This window comes from Camelus dromedarius, chromosome 4, assembly GCF_036321535.1.
Source record: "Camelus dromedarius isolate mCamDro1 chromosome 4, mCamDro1.pat, whole genome shotgun sequence".
Taxonomy (NCBI): domain Eukaryota; kingdom Metazoa; phylum Chordata; class Mammalia; order Artiodactyla; family Camelidae; genus Camelus; species Camelus dromedarius.
The window spans coordinates 25146329-25161516 of record NC_087439.1 but is presented as its reverse complement, the minus strand read 5'-3'; the positions used below and the strand labels follow the sequence as shown (position 1 = coordinate 25161516).

General features: G+C 38.4%; 1 protein-coding gene across 10 annotated transcripts in view; it reads left to right on the top strand.

Moving 5' to 3' along the window:
- Nucleotides 1-15188, top strand: part of GTDC1 (glycosyltransferase like domain containing 1) — a 348210-nt gene that overhangs the window by 94972 nt on the left and 238050 nt on the right. For 8 of the 10 annotated variants that reach the window (XR_010380569.1, XM_031451360.2, XM_031451363.2 and 5 more), the window contains one exon: nucleotides 5445-5648. Coding sequence is in view for 7 of the 10 variants with exons in the window: in XM_031451360.2 (XP_031307220.1) it covers nucleotides 5445-5648 (204 nt within the window). In the remaining 3 variants the exon portion in view is untranslated. Of the gene's footprint in view, nucleotides 1-5444; nucleotides 5649-15188 lie in introns of those variants that run through there. The other 2 variants (XM_064484744.1, XM_064484745.1) reach the window with 1 other exon arrangement.

Sequence of the window (15188 nt, the reverse complement as noted above, 5' to 3'; positions counted from 1 at the left end):
GCACTATACAAGTTATCATAAATGTTAGATTGTATGCCCCATAATCAAATAATGGAATAATGATCAGTTTCTGTTACACATTAAACTAATGCTCAGGAGTCTGATTTCACTCCTCACTATTAGTCAGACTTTAATTATGTAGAATATCGTCAGTGCCTATAGTTTATTGCAGTGTGTTTGATAGCAGATTATACATCAGTCTTCAGAGATTACACTGAGGCTTTAGAGGTGAGGATGAATTTGCTATGCTTGGCTTTTATGAAATGTTTTTATGATAACTTTTTCCTTGGGTCTGTTTATCTCCCCCCACTCCCCCCTGTGATAATAGAATGTAGTATGATACTTTGAGGGAACTCTTTTATCAAAATATCTTTTTACTACAGATTCACCCTTAATAGGTTCTGTTAGGGGAATCAATCATGACATGTTTCAAAGCAGAAGTATTTTCATGCTTTTTTTTTTTTAACTATTTAATGAGATTTCAGGTATATTTTAACAACTGGGGTTTCCCTGATGAATCATTGAAATAAGTGAGTGGGCTGGAAGGTAACACGAACTTTTCTCAGTACTGCCCTATTTTGCTCTGCTGGGTTATGGGTTGCTTTTTAAATAGAACCTGGGTGTGTTGGAGTTGGTGGGTGGAGGCGCAGAAGAGGGGTGTGGAAAGGGTCAGTTAGAAAGTACCAGGTAAACCTCTCATGACCTATTGGGAAATCCTACTCAAATTCTACTTTCCCCACTTCATACCGTTTAGTATTTAAGGTCGCTAATTTTTGCTCTACCAAGCTCAGCCTTCCAAATAGTGTACATATAGGCAAATAGAAAATATATTTTCAGCAACTGATTGAAGTTTAAGGTATGAAGCCACGTGTGGATTAGCCTACGGAATCAATTTCTCATGTGTGTGGGATTAAAACCGTTAAAACAATCATCACTGAAACCATACCTTCCTACAACGAATAGCAGTAAGGTGTCTGTGGAATATATTAATACAACAATTCCTCTGATTTAAAATTATTACTTGGTATTTGGTTGGAAAATTATTTGAATATTATAGGTAACTGGATTGACATCATATATGAGGGCTAATTATGGGTTTTCTAATGTGACTTAGGTTTAGTTTTGAAAAATACACATGATTTATTTATACTTAGCACATTTTTTCCAGTAAATCAGTGGCATATTGCAAATTTCCTTTATCTACACTGTTAAAACAAAAACAAAAACAAAAAACAAACAAAAAACCCCTCAACTGCCACAGCAGTTGTAACTGCTAGAGGAGGTAGACAAAAATGTAGTTCACCTTGAAAATGATCATGGCTCAGGGAATAAAAAAACTGGGTCAAGCTTAAAATAAATGCAGGTACGGTGACAAAAGTTTTAATGCAAATTTAAAAATATTCACACCATTGGTTTCAGGCAACTTTTGTTCTTGGTGATCTTATCAATGCATGATTCATTTTTAATTGAGATGACTCTAATGGCACCTTTTCATTTTGGTCAAAATATTTATATGAAATATTTGACTTTTCACTTTGTATTCCCTTTTAATTGTAAATGTAAAAATTTGGAAAGGCAGATAATTCTCAGATAGATCATTTTGACCTCTGATGACCTTAAATAGAATTTGAAGTGGTTTAAAATTCCAGTGTCTGCTTTGGCTCGTTTTATATTGCTAATTTAATGTTTAGCATTTAACTAAGTATCATTAAATCATAGTATTGATAATGAATTAAACTTTCATAAAGCCTTAATAGTGTAGTAGATTCTCATTCATCTGGTGTCACTGGGGAATAAAATATGCTGAAGAAATGAGGTGTTGTTTTTTTTTTTTTTAAACTGAAGCTTACTTGTTTAAGCAGAAAAACTTAAAAGTTGATCAAAATTTATCTGACACATTTTTATACTCTTTTAGGGAGCAAGAGTGGACTGGCCATTTACGCTTTTCTTAGCGTCATAAAACACCATCATTCTAGTGCCTTGCAGAAAGGACCTGGGCTTTCTGTTTGGTATTTATTCTCCAACGAGAGAAGTGTTGTTTGTTTGTTTCTTCCTTTTAAAATGCCACACCCCTAATTCTGATAAACTTTCTCAGTTTAAATGTCCCAGGGTTTAAGGTCTGCGATGGCTGACGTGCTCATGCTTTAACAGAGTCATAAACCCAGGCACCTGTGTAAGACATTTGGCTGCGGGTGGGTTCACCCACCATCTTTTGGCAAACGCCTGGTCACAGCCTCCTGCCATGAAGGAGACCCTCTCCTTTGGAGTAAGGCCTTTCAGTGTTGAGGTCCTGTTACTGCTGTCCCCAAACACTCACTCTCCAGGAACCATTGCTTGTGGGGCAGTGTCTGTGTTTACCTGGCATGCTCGTGAGCATCTACAGTGTCAGGGTGACCACCTGCAGTTTTCTGGGATTATTGCTTAAACAAGCAAATGGTGCACTTCCTTTATCTTTTAGTTAAATGCCAGCCTAATAGCAAAAATCCTTTTTAACAAAGTGTGGTTTATTTTTTATTTTTCCAACTCATGCTCATATGTTTCCAGCAGTGTTTTCTAAAACAAAACTCAAGCACAGTGAAAGTATTTGAACTGTTCTTTAATGTGCTGTAATGACATAGGTTTGAATCTTATATTTAAAAATCAGCTTCCCCTCTTTTCCTTACACCTAGTGGGAATCGTCTTTCTTCCAGGTTGGGCTTTGGGAAGAGTACAGGGAAGAACGTTATTTTGTTCTTGCCACAAAAGTTGCAGTAGAAGTAAGTGGGGAACTGCCAGGATTTGTCTGTCTCCACAAAACAAGCAGAACAAATTTCCATGAATCAAAGCCACTAAGTATAGTTTTCAGAGATGGTAGGACATAGTTACTCTCCCTAGAAAAATACCCCAAATGCAGGCACACCCGTTGGCTTCTAGAAGAATGCTCAAGTAAACGCTAGTTCAAACCTGTACATTTCACTCTTCTTACTGAGCTATTAAAGGGGTGGAAATCTGCTATAACTATAATCTTTTTTCCCCTTTTCTATTTTTCAACCTCCCACATATTGGTGTTCAGTTCTGCTTACTGAGTGTCTCAACTTTACAGCAGCACCTACACGTACTGCCTCCACAGTGGCTGATGGTTTGCAGATAACTCATGATTCAGACCCGTAAGAAACAACTAACTACATGGCATAGTACGCGCTGTAGATTAATCACGGGAAAGGGCAGAGTAATGAAGAATCAGAAAGCTTTGTTCCCCCTAATATTAACATTGCTTTCTTTGAGGTTTTATGAGTGAAATATTCTCTAGGGTGGTTTATATCAAATTCCATCATTTGGGGAAATATCTCAGGTCATTTTTATAAGAATCTTTTGGAGACATTTTAAGCATACACACCTTAGTGTGATTAGCTCAGAGGAAATAAAGCAAGATAGTAGATTACTGTCATATGATGTGGTAAGCAAATTAATGTTGAACTGCTTTTACTTCTTCTTGAAACCTTTGATACAATTTCAAAATTGCCTTTCATTGGTTTTTCATTTATGTTCTAGAAATTTCCATCATTTGAAGGATTAATGGCTATCACATTGTTCAACTTGGAGGCTGTCTGTTAACTTATGGAATGCAGCATTATTAAAGGTGAAGCCTCCAACCAGCCTGAAAAAAATCGAGCCTCTGCATAGCTCAGTTTCTGAGTTTACTTCTTACCCACAAAATCTGTGGGACCCTCAAATTTATATTTGAAATACAGGCTGCTGGTAAGGAATGGGTGACACCCACTGCCTTTCAAGTGCTTGTGTACTTCCACCTTTCCCACCTTTCTTTGGTGACTAGAGAGCTGTCCCTGAGGATGATTGATTTTAAAATGCTGGAGGATTCTAAGATATCCCTTCTCCTTAAGTAAGATGGTTTATACTAATAATGGGAAGGGCAAAAGACCTTATTACTCTTTGTTAGCTATTATGCTTCAATTTTCTCTTCACAATACATCTCTGAGGTTGGTGCTGTTACCCTTGCTTCAGAGGTAAGACTAAATCCTGCCTCGTTAGGTAACTTGTCCAAGGTCATACAGGTCGGTGGAACGTGACCAAGCTGAGCTTCAAACTTGTATCTCCCTGACCCCAGGGCTCATGCCTTTCCCATCTGAGGAACACTGCTTCCTCTTTTGCAGAAATATGTGTTTGTATATTTTCCCCAGAAATGCTCATTGGAAGATTCAGACATCAAGAAATAAAGTTTTTTCCACTTCAGTTATTTCTTTGAGAACCATTTGAGAATTTTTGCTTTGAAAGACAATTTAAGCAGGCGTTGCTTTGACTGAGAGAGGTAAAGCACAGTTTTCTTAGTTAAGAGCATCGCTGAGTTTTTGAGACTAATAATTTTGTGAAACAACATTATTAAAGAAAGCAATATGCTGTTTAATGAGTGGTGTTTACTTAAGTCATAAAGGAGAATTCAAACATCTTGGAGTATTTTTTAAACAATGTAGTTGTTACATACCAAGTAATATTTCTTCTTTACTTCTTACAGGAAATAGCATATAATTTTAAATGTATATGAAAGTTTTTACATTCATACATATATTTTTATTTCACTGAGTACATTAACAAAAGTCATATTATTAAAATAAAATGTTGCTCGACAGCCAATTCTCTGTGATGAAAATTTTACATCCTTAATAACAACGTTACTTTATTGCTCATAATGCATTTGTTGCTTAAAGAAAGACTAGAAATTTTGCTGGTTCACATACAGCTTTACCCCACTTTTTTGGTCTTCCTTTGGGGGAAGGATACTGACAGTAGTGGGGAAGTGGTCAAGGTATGTGCCATGTCTGAGGAAATTGTGTCCGAAGATTTTTAACCCTAGAGAATTGAGATTTGAATATGAATGTGCTTTCTTTGAAAGATGGATTCACTGGGGGCATTGATAGCTGGTGAATTTAAAGATGGATGAATATGAGAGTTCCAGAATCAGAGCATTTCTGGACTGGAAGGGTCCATACAAGTGAAGAGCTCCCTTGGAGTGGAAGTCTGAGGACATGAATTCAGTGACTGTCCAAGTCTGGATGGAGCCCTCGGCCAAGTCAGTTCTGAGTTTCCTGGGTCAGGGTCAGAGCCATTCCACCGGGAAGTGTCATCACAGCAGGAGAGGGCTTTAAACTTCCTGGAGTAGGAGAAAAAACCAAGTCATTGTGGAAGCAATCTTAGGCCATGAAGAAAACAGAAATCAGGAAAATAAAGCATCTTTATTTCCTCTCATTGGTGTAAAAATATGAATCCCAAAATGTAAGCCTCAAGTGTTACATACTTTTTTTAAAAAATGGGACAAGCCTATTTAAAAAAATAATGTCTGTATATTATTTTATTTGTTTTCTGGGTTTAATATTTTAACTTATTTTTATTTAAAAAAAATCTTTATACACATACATATACATTTGAATTCCTTTTTTCTTTTTGTCTAGAATCTGTGAAGATTTGAAAGGACCAATGAGTATTCTCATTGTTGAGGCATTCTATGGAGGGTCCCATAAACAGCTGGTGGATCTGCTTCAAGAAGAGTTAGAAGACTGTGTCCTTCATACGCTTCCGGCGAAGAAATGGCATTGGAGAGCACGGACATCGGCTCTGTACTTCTCTCAGAATGTCCCCCCTAGTGCGCGTTACAGGTGAGTAGAGCTCTGGCTGCATCTCCAGCCCGTTTTTACTGTCCCCGTTATGGGGGTGTTGCTTCTCTGTTGGCCTCTATGAAATTTCCTCTCCAACTATGGAATTGCTCAGTGTGACTGCAGTAGCTCTTTCTTTAGAGATGGCAGAGCAGGATATATTTACACTCTGAGGACACCTGGCCAGTAGGAAAGTGGCCTCATTTAGACCCTACATGCCTTTTCTCATTTGTCTTGTGATTTTATCACATGCACGTGTGTGGGTGTGGATGGCATCTTTTGGCCTGAGATGAGAGTTGATCTTGTGCCCATTTGTTTTTTTTTGTTTTTGTTTCTGTGTTGGTTTTTTGTTTTTGTTTTTGTTTTTTTGCTTCCATAACCACTGTTGTCTGTTTTAGTTAGTTTACTGTGTCTGCTCTGTACTAGGAGCTAAGATTTGGAAACATGGATATGACCAAGGTCTGTGCCTTTACAGGCTTTAAAGACTATTCAGGCAGAAATGGACATGCAAGTGCAATGAGAGTGTGGAAGAAAGAAGCTGATTTTGGGTGTGACAAACTGGGGGTTGTTCTATAGAGTTGGTAACCTTGGCTTAGTCTGGAAGGATGAATACATTTGGGGGATACAGGCCTCAGTTTTGAATTTTGAATTGGTAGGAAGTGGCAGCTAGGGGGACCTGTTAGAAAGTCTGATGGGACACACTGAAAAGGTGGGGTGAGAAATACTGATTCCATTTTATGGGAAACAAGTAGAATGGAATCCCCCAAACATGTCTGCTGCCGTGTGTCTCCCGATGGCTAAATAGTGGAAGGTTATCCTACCGTGGTTTCCCTGTCTAATGATCTTACCATTCTGGGCCCCTCTGTTAGGACCGCATTAGTTCAGGCAGGAGTGCGGAGTGCCTGGGTGATGATGAATGGAGTTCGAGCAGACAGGGTGTTAGGAAAGGGCACATCGCGAGCTGCAGTGCCCACCTCGGCTTCAGAGCCGTGTCCATCTGCTGCTGCTTGTACGGTAGAGCAGTGACGGGGGGAGAGCAGCTTGAGATTTAAATGTAGGCTGCTGTTCTTCATAGTAATTTCTGAACAGAAAATAACCCATTTGGTGTATGGAAACCCTGTATCACCTCTGAGAATTCACACTGTCAGCTGGAATAGCAGTGGGCACTCAAGTCATGTTGCTTGGGATTATAAAGCTAAAAGCTGTTTTGGGGAGGGTATCTTGAGAATTTTGTATTTTTGAAATCTAAAAGTGTATTTTTCCTTACCTAATTTAACGTTTTGTATTCTGATATCACTCAGTGAATATTGTGGAGTCACTAATAGTATTAGAAATGTCAATGCATGGATCAATATAAAAGTTTTAAAGGCAGTAATAAGCCTATTGCTGGGTTAAAATCCGACTGTTTAGAGTTGCTTTCACATCTCATTTAATTGTGTTTCCGCAGCACCAATTGCATTATATTACTTAAGGTCAAATAATCCTGTTGACTATATGGCACATTTTCATTTAACATTACCATTTGATATAATACATTCACACACACCGAATGATATAATACAATGATTTGAAAATTGAAAAGAACCGTTTCTCTATCTGCTGTTAGATTTCATTTTGATTGTGCAGTGTTTCCACATGGAATTATTGTATTACAAATATGTGTGTGTGGATAGCACGCAAACAGACACTTCCATGCCCATGGCTTCCCCACTTGCCATGAGGTCTGAAGCATTTTAGGGTAAATGTCACAGGGCTTTCTGAAGCAGTCTTATTTGGGAGGTAGATTTCTGAAAGATGGTGACACAAAGTTTTACTCTGTGATAGCCATAACCTCCAGGTCCCAGCAGTGGTATCTGTGATCTTTTGAGGTCAGCCGTGTAAGCTGCAGTTAATGGTACTTATTAATCTAATCAGACTTCACTAAAAGATATGCCTCACCAGTCTAACTTACAGTTATATTTGACTAACGATAACTTACCTACTCTTTACCAAGTAATCTGTTTGAATACTTTTGGAAAAATAGCAGCAGCTTGAAAACTTAGACTAAGTTAGAAAATATGCTAGCTCAACCCTAGGCTGAAGTGCAAGAATAACCTTTATTACACCAGGTAAATCTGATCTCTGTGGAGACTTTTAAAGATTTGAAAAATTCTTGCTTTCCAGTTACTTACTCTGCACATTTGACAATGAAATCACCAAAATTCATAAAGATAAAATGATTAAGCACCACTATTGCATACTATGCAAAACCACTCTGAACTAGTAGAAACGTGTCTGATGTGAAAGATCTTGAATGTAGGTGCACGGTTTTTTTTTTTTTCAAACTACTATGCATGTAATCATTGTTTAAATAAGCTTATTATTCAGGAAATATTTTATTACTAAAAGAATAAGTGCTCCAACCTAATTAATCAGTTTGATTCTGCTTTATCTTGACAGCAAAAAGAATACATCATGATTCACATTTAGAGCTGTTTAATTTTATTATAGATTACAAAAGCTCCACAATTTATTTTTCTCAAAAGTAGCTTGATAATTATTAGGTTATGTTAAAGCTTTGCCTTCTGGAAACTTCACAAAAATGCAGAAGTGTTTCTGAGGATGGGCCTTAAATTTCATGTTCTGAAATGTATGAGTCATTTGTCCCAGGATCAAGCACTTCTACTTTCTTAAAATATACCTAGATTAGGCATCAAAGATATTTCATTCTTTTTTTTTCTTTTTGCAGTATCTTTACTGAACTGAAAGAATCACTCGTACTTAAAATGATTTTTTTCACTCTCAGATGCTTACAGTGATACTTGCCTTCCATCTGAGGTATTGTGGCAGATACTGATCATTGCCCACTTAACAGCCCATCTTCCTTGTTGATAGATCCTGTGTTCTTTGTGGTGGCTAAGTACCCACCCCGGGAGTAAAACTCCACTGACCGCCATCGGTCATGAAGATCCTGTTCTCTGCCACATTTCCCCAGTTTTCCTTACAGCTAGGGCTGGACTCAGGCCAATTACATTTAAGTAGATGACTTCTGGAGGTTCTTCCAACTTAGCCTTTTTTTTTTTTTTTTTTTTGGTTTGGTTTTCTTGCTTATAAAAAGAGAAAGCCATCTCCCCTTTTCTTCATTTGACTGTGGGTGTGATGTCTGCACTATAAGGTGACAAGGTGAGGACAAAACACTTGGGCTGGGGGTAGGGGTACAGCTCAGTGGTAGAGCACATGCTCAGCATGCATGAGGTCCCGATTCAATCCCCAGTGTCTCCACTAAAAAACTAAAATAAAAAAGAGAAAGATGAAAAAATAAAACATCTGGGCTGCCAGAAATGGCTGATGAAAGGCTGGGAGGCTATAGCCACCTAGCTACCTGAAAACCCTCGCTTCCTAAAACACTGAGATATGTTTTGTAAAATGTAACACATTTCCTTTTAAGTTCATACCTGAGCAGAGTAAGAGAGGCTCTGAAGAGGGATCTAGAAATTAGAGTGGTAACTGGCTTTGAAGCTGTGGTTGCCTAATTTTCATAGAGGGGACTGGTTAACTAAGTTATGTTACATTCTTGAAATGAAATATTGTTTGGCATCAACCCAAATTAGGACGTTTTCTATGTCCCCCTGTGGGAATCTCTCCAAGACATATTAAGTGACAAAAAGTCAGGTACCAAACAGTGTTATTAGGTGCTATCTCTGGTATAAGGAAAGAAGGTTCTAAGAATAAAAGAATGGGAGAGTACCTTAGAAGTGAATGAAAATAGTTGCCTGGGGACACCTGTAGCAGAGGGTGTTGGTGCCCACCTGTGTCCCTTTCTCTTTCTGTGTGCCCGGCCACTCCTGCCATCAGTGTCTGCAGCTCTTTGCCTGAAGGAGCACCCACTCTGCCAGTGCCCACAGGCTCCCCCACATCCCCCGAGCAGCCCTCCGCAAACCGCCCTCACCCCTCAGATGGAGTCATTCTCAGGTGTGAACAGGAGAGAAATCAGTAACAAAGATGCCTAGAAAACCCTGTAAGTCAGGACATAAAACTATAATTCTAAATAATTCACGGGTCACAGAAGGAATTGTAATGGATCCTAAAAAACAGAACTGAGTCATAAGGAACATATTGCGTATCACAGTGTGGGTTGCATCTAAGTGACAAGTTGCAGCCACATCATCTTAATAAATTTGTTTTTATTATTATTTTATTTTCACTGTGATATGCAGGGCTCTCTGAAGCTTGTGGGCCAGGGCAGGGCCCCTCTTACATCAATCTAGGAGTAGTACTAGTAAGGAGACAATAAAAAGAGTAAAAAATACTGAAATTGAAAGCATGTATATATAATGGAGATGAACAAACTAAAATCAGTTATTTTGAAATAATAAAATACATATAAACCACAAGCATGATTTATTTTTTTAAAGGCACAATTAATTTTTGGAGTGAAAAATGTAACTGCAGATATGGCACAAATCAAAAAAAAAAAGAGGAAATGCTTGTAATAGTTTTGTGTTAATACATTTGGAAACAGGCAAAATGGATATGTCTTAGAAAAACGTAACTTCTAAAACCTCACTCAAAACAAAATAGAAAAATTTGAATGGAACTATAGTCGTTAAAGATGTTTCATTAACTAAAAATCTCTTAATAGAGGCGGGGTCCTTGTGCAGGTTGGTTTACACCTTCGCTGCCCCGCCTCCTTCCAAACTTGTGTTACATGAGATCAAATTCTAGCTTTTTAGGTTTTCTGTTTCTTGTAGCCACACAAGTCCTAAGTGGTGTTGATTATCATTATGATACCTCCTCTCCATACGTCCAACCTCTGACCTTTTTTTTTTTTTTATGTCCAAGAAGGGGCAAAGGTACAAATAGTTGGACAGAAAATAAATTGAATGAAAGTTCAGTTGGCTCAAGTAATGAATGCATAAAGTGAATTCAAGCTTAAGGTGATATTTGATTGTGGATAATTGTATTATGATTTGCCATTTTCTTAAACAGTACCCTGACTCTGGCTTTTCACTAAGCAGATGCTCTTTCAAGGAATGTGTGAGTTTTTTTAATCTTAATTGAACTATTCACTGTGAAACATCGAGCGTAACTTTCTTTGGGAAGATGAGTATTTTTAGCTGATGCGAATTACCTATGTATGTTTGATGTTTTTAGCTAGCCCTTGTGAGTAAAGATGTGGCTAAATTAGTGAATATAGGTGAATTAATAAGAGAGGTGGTGGTTTCTCAAACAATTCTTTTATAAATTAGTAATTTAATTACTTTGCTTGGCAATTATATCTTATTTTGAGTTGTTACCTGTTACTGAAAATATAACTTTCTGAATAGTAGAATAATACTTCGATAATAAAACGTTTTATTAAAATACACCTTTCTGAATAATTTAGTGCCATTTTAATCATGAAGACACCTTTATATTAGTGTGCATGACAGTTGGGAGTATGTAAGTAAGTGACGATTTGATAAGAACTTGTAGGTAAGTGAAGTGTTGTTAGGAATACACAGGGCAGTCATTTTGCATCTCTGTGCCCAAAGTAAGATTTAATGGGATTAAATAATAGTATCAGTAGCTAGCACATTGATTGTTTACCATGCAGTTGACATTCTGCAATGCTGGAAGCTGCGTATTGTTTTCCTGGTTTAGCAGAGGTGGCTGAGGCTTAGAATCAAGTTACTTGCACTGGGTTACACAGCTAGTTAGTGGTGAACATGTGATTTGATCTCAAGTCTGACCACTTGCAAAGGCTATACACTGTTCATTGTTTTTAAGCCCTTACTTGTAACCGCTATGCTGTCTTAATACCCTGCTGAAGCAGGTTAATTAAGTAAATTAAACCTAAGTACATCTTGATTGAAAGTATATTACTGGATTACAATATTAGAAGTGGGTGTGCTGCCTCTTGGGGTCTTGAGAAGTCGTGGCCTTCTTGTACTTGCTGGAGGACGGGAACCGGGAGCCTTTCTAAAGGTTTGTGAATGTGGTTTTTCTCGTTTTTTTTCTCAGCACACTTCTCTTTAGCTTTTAGCCATAGGAGTCACAAGTTATTTGAGTTTTCCTCTTTTGAGGTGTTACCTTAAATCCAAATAAAATACATGTGATGCTTTTTTCAAACCATAGGGAAGACTCATGAACACACAAATAGCATTGTTGTCTAGGGTGCGCAGTCCCTGCCATTCCCAGATTAATCCTCGCTCAAACCGCTACGCTGTCGTGAAGTTCTCCGCTTGCTTCATGATGAGTGTGGCCAGAGGCAGCATTCCAGGCTTGCCCCACTCACTTCCCTTGTATCATTACCAGTTGCGTGCACTTCTTGGGATTTAGATGATGTTCTGACAGCATGTAATAATCCTGTCATTAGGTGCGATGCAGCATCCCATAGCCTGACGCATACATGACTGCTGCGTTTATGAGAACTGGCCAAGGATTCCCTCATCACTGTTGTCCCGCCGGCCGGCTTTCCTATTCTGTGCTGCCTAATTGTGGGATTCCCTTTTGGTTTGTTTTTCTGCCAGTCTGCTCTTGTGTCTAGGCAGCACACACAGCAGCTTTCCAGCATTTGTACAGCGTTTAGGGCTTTGTTCACAATATTTCATCTCAGTGACCTCTCCTCTGATTGACGATATAAAACCATCTGGACTTTATGCTGAAAATGTAGCTTACCCCACTCTACAGAAATAGAATCATACTGCAAGCCAAATAACCAACCATCCAGTCAGTCTCTGTCTCTGTCTCTCTCTTCCTGTCTTTTCTCTCACTGTCTTCTCTCACTTTCATATACAAAGCTATGCACACACACATGAATGACTAACTTTTAAACTACCCTAACAAGTCCTCCATTGCAGAGGTGGAAATGAACAGTGTTACATGCATCCCAAAGGAGGATTTCCAGACTTTATCTTTTCCACTTTTCTTTGTGTGTCTTCTAGGGCACTCTCAAGAAGTAAAATATTCCAGTAGCAGGGAAAAAAAAAAAAAGTTTTCTTGTTATGGAGTTTGTAGTTTATTCTCACCACAAACTGCTAATTTAAAGCGTTTGTGTAGTTAGTAGTATGCATTGTGAATCCACTGTTTCCTAGGAGTTAAGCATGACAGTGCAACTTCAAGTGCATGCTTTTAATACTCCTTTTAGCATATTTAAAAAATAAAATAAAATTTTGCATTTAAGATTTTGTACAGCCCCCAGGTAACAGTGCATCTGGATACAAGATATTATTTTTAATAGACTCTGTACCTTAAAGACCTATAAGGCAAATCCCCCATATATTTATCCTGTGAAATTCGACAACTATATTTTAAAAGACAAACTGAATGTTTATTACACTTTTACAGAGGAGACAAAATCATTATTTTTAATGAATGAAGTGGAAATGGCAAAAAACAAAAACAAAAACCCAAACATCCTTAAATGGATGCAGAATAATACTATTGCATAAAAATGCTCTGGCTGTAGAGTAAGGACCTTCATAATTTTGCTTTTAGGAGCAATGTGCTTATTTCTTCATAACAGTTGAAACTGTAAGTCTGATCTCAGAGTGCTTCTAATCTAGCAGATTTTAGGTATTTTCATTGTACGTCCACTCCCAACATTTGTTTGTTTATTTAAGAAAATGCTTCTGCTTTTCTTAAGGTCTTAGTCAACGAAAGCACACAGGTGTGAGTGTCTGACGTGCTGACTCGGGGCCACTACGGCTGTGCTGCAGATACTCTGCTCCCCTTCCCTTCACCTAAGCCTCCCCTCTTAGGGAAGCTTTCATGCTCCCCTATTTCCTTGGGTCAACTTTGGCCTCCTAGCCACCTTTGGGCATACTGTCCTGTTTGTTAAATGACCAATTCCTGTCCATCTTTCCTTTGTTTATACTCTGTGGTTCTTCCACACGATGGACCTGCCGGCTTCCTGACCGGACAGCCCGCAAGGGTAACTGCGGGCGGAAGGCAGGACCTGAATCAGACCTTGTGCTCACAAAAGAGCATGCATGTCCCTTCTGGTCTTCTATCTTTCAGAGAACATAATCCTATATAGTAGAGAATTTTTTCCTGGAAACAGTCTCTCCTGTATTTCTTTTTGTTCACTATCTCATGCTAATAATAAGAAACTTTCTACTCTTCCGTTTTAGGAGAAATTCCTGTGACTGAATATATATATAGTGGAGAGAGTGCGGGGGGTGGGGGGCGTGGTTTGACTGTAATCCCCCCGGACGAGTTATCTGCTGGCTCTTTTCTAAGCTTGTTTCCATTTTACCCCTTCACCATCATATATTAGGAGCCTTTATGCTGCTAGCACTGGTGATGTAAAAGCACCTGTGACCAACGTGGACATACAGTGCGGGCACTTAGTAAGCATTTAATAAACTCTCTGTTGATAAAAGTTTAGTGCCTGTATATCCAAGTGCTATGCTAGTAGCTTGGGTTAAATAATCCCCAACTGAAAACCATCAGTGACTTTGCCTTGCAGATGTAAAAATCCAAATTATGCACAGGGAGTGTTGGGCCCTGCCCACCTCTGCCACCTCATCTCTCACCTGAGCATCTCAGTAATGTGCTGTAGTAGTGGCATTGGCGTTGTCCACTCCCTCTGAAGCGCCAGGCTCTTTTCTGCCTCTGGTCCTGTTGCTCCTTGCTGGTCCCTCAGCTGGCAACGCCCCCTCCCCACACCTTTGCTTACTTCCTCCCATCTTGCAGGTCTCAGCTAAAATAGCACCTTCTCAGGGAGGCCCTCCCTGACCACTCCATCTAAAATAAGCCCTTTATTTCAACATGCTTTTCCCCCACTCTGTAATAACCTTGCATATAATTTATAATGATTTTGTTTGTTTGATTTTTTCTTTTTTTATTATTCTGTAAGTTCCATGATGACAAGTCATATTTATCTTGTTTATTATTTTTGTCCCCAGTACCTAGTATGCTGCCTAGCAGGTAATAGCTATTGAGTAAATGTGACTGAATGAATGATTTTGTATCTGTGGGCGTGAAAATTCAAACAAAATATGGTTGTCATTGGCTTTGCTAATTTGCTTATTTTTTTGTGCTCTTGGCACCACTAGGCTCCTCTGTCCAGGGATATCATCTCTTCTGCACAGAAACTGCTCAGAGACATTTAAAGGCCTGTGTTACTCAGTTTCATGGGATTAAACTAAGTAATTCCCTATACTTTTACTCATTTGTTTTTATGGGTTATATTAATCATACTATGAAATCAGTCATCATCCCTTATGTAAATTTTGATAATAGAAAATATAATTTTCTGGAGTTTCCCCTGTATAAAAATGTTTCTGGAAAAAAAATGTTTCTTAGTTCAGGAAGCTTTATAGAATCTAGAATATACTTGTGAGATTTTGTAAAATTTCACATGATTGTATTTTAAGGCCTTTTAGTTTCAGCAGTGGCCCCCCATGAAGAGTGGCCTTTTAATTTATGGTGCAGAAGCTACGGGGTACATGAGAGATTAGACTTTGGTCCAAAGCAGTATTTTGCTTGGCCACTGCAATTCTTTAAGCATTTTTTATTTTTACTGCTTTTAAGACAAATAGACGTTCTTTGTGTTGGTCACAGACACAACTAGTTGCC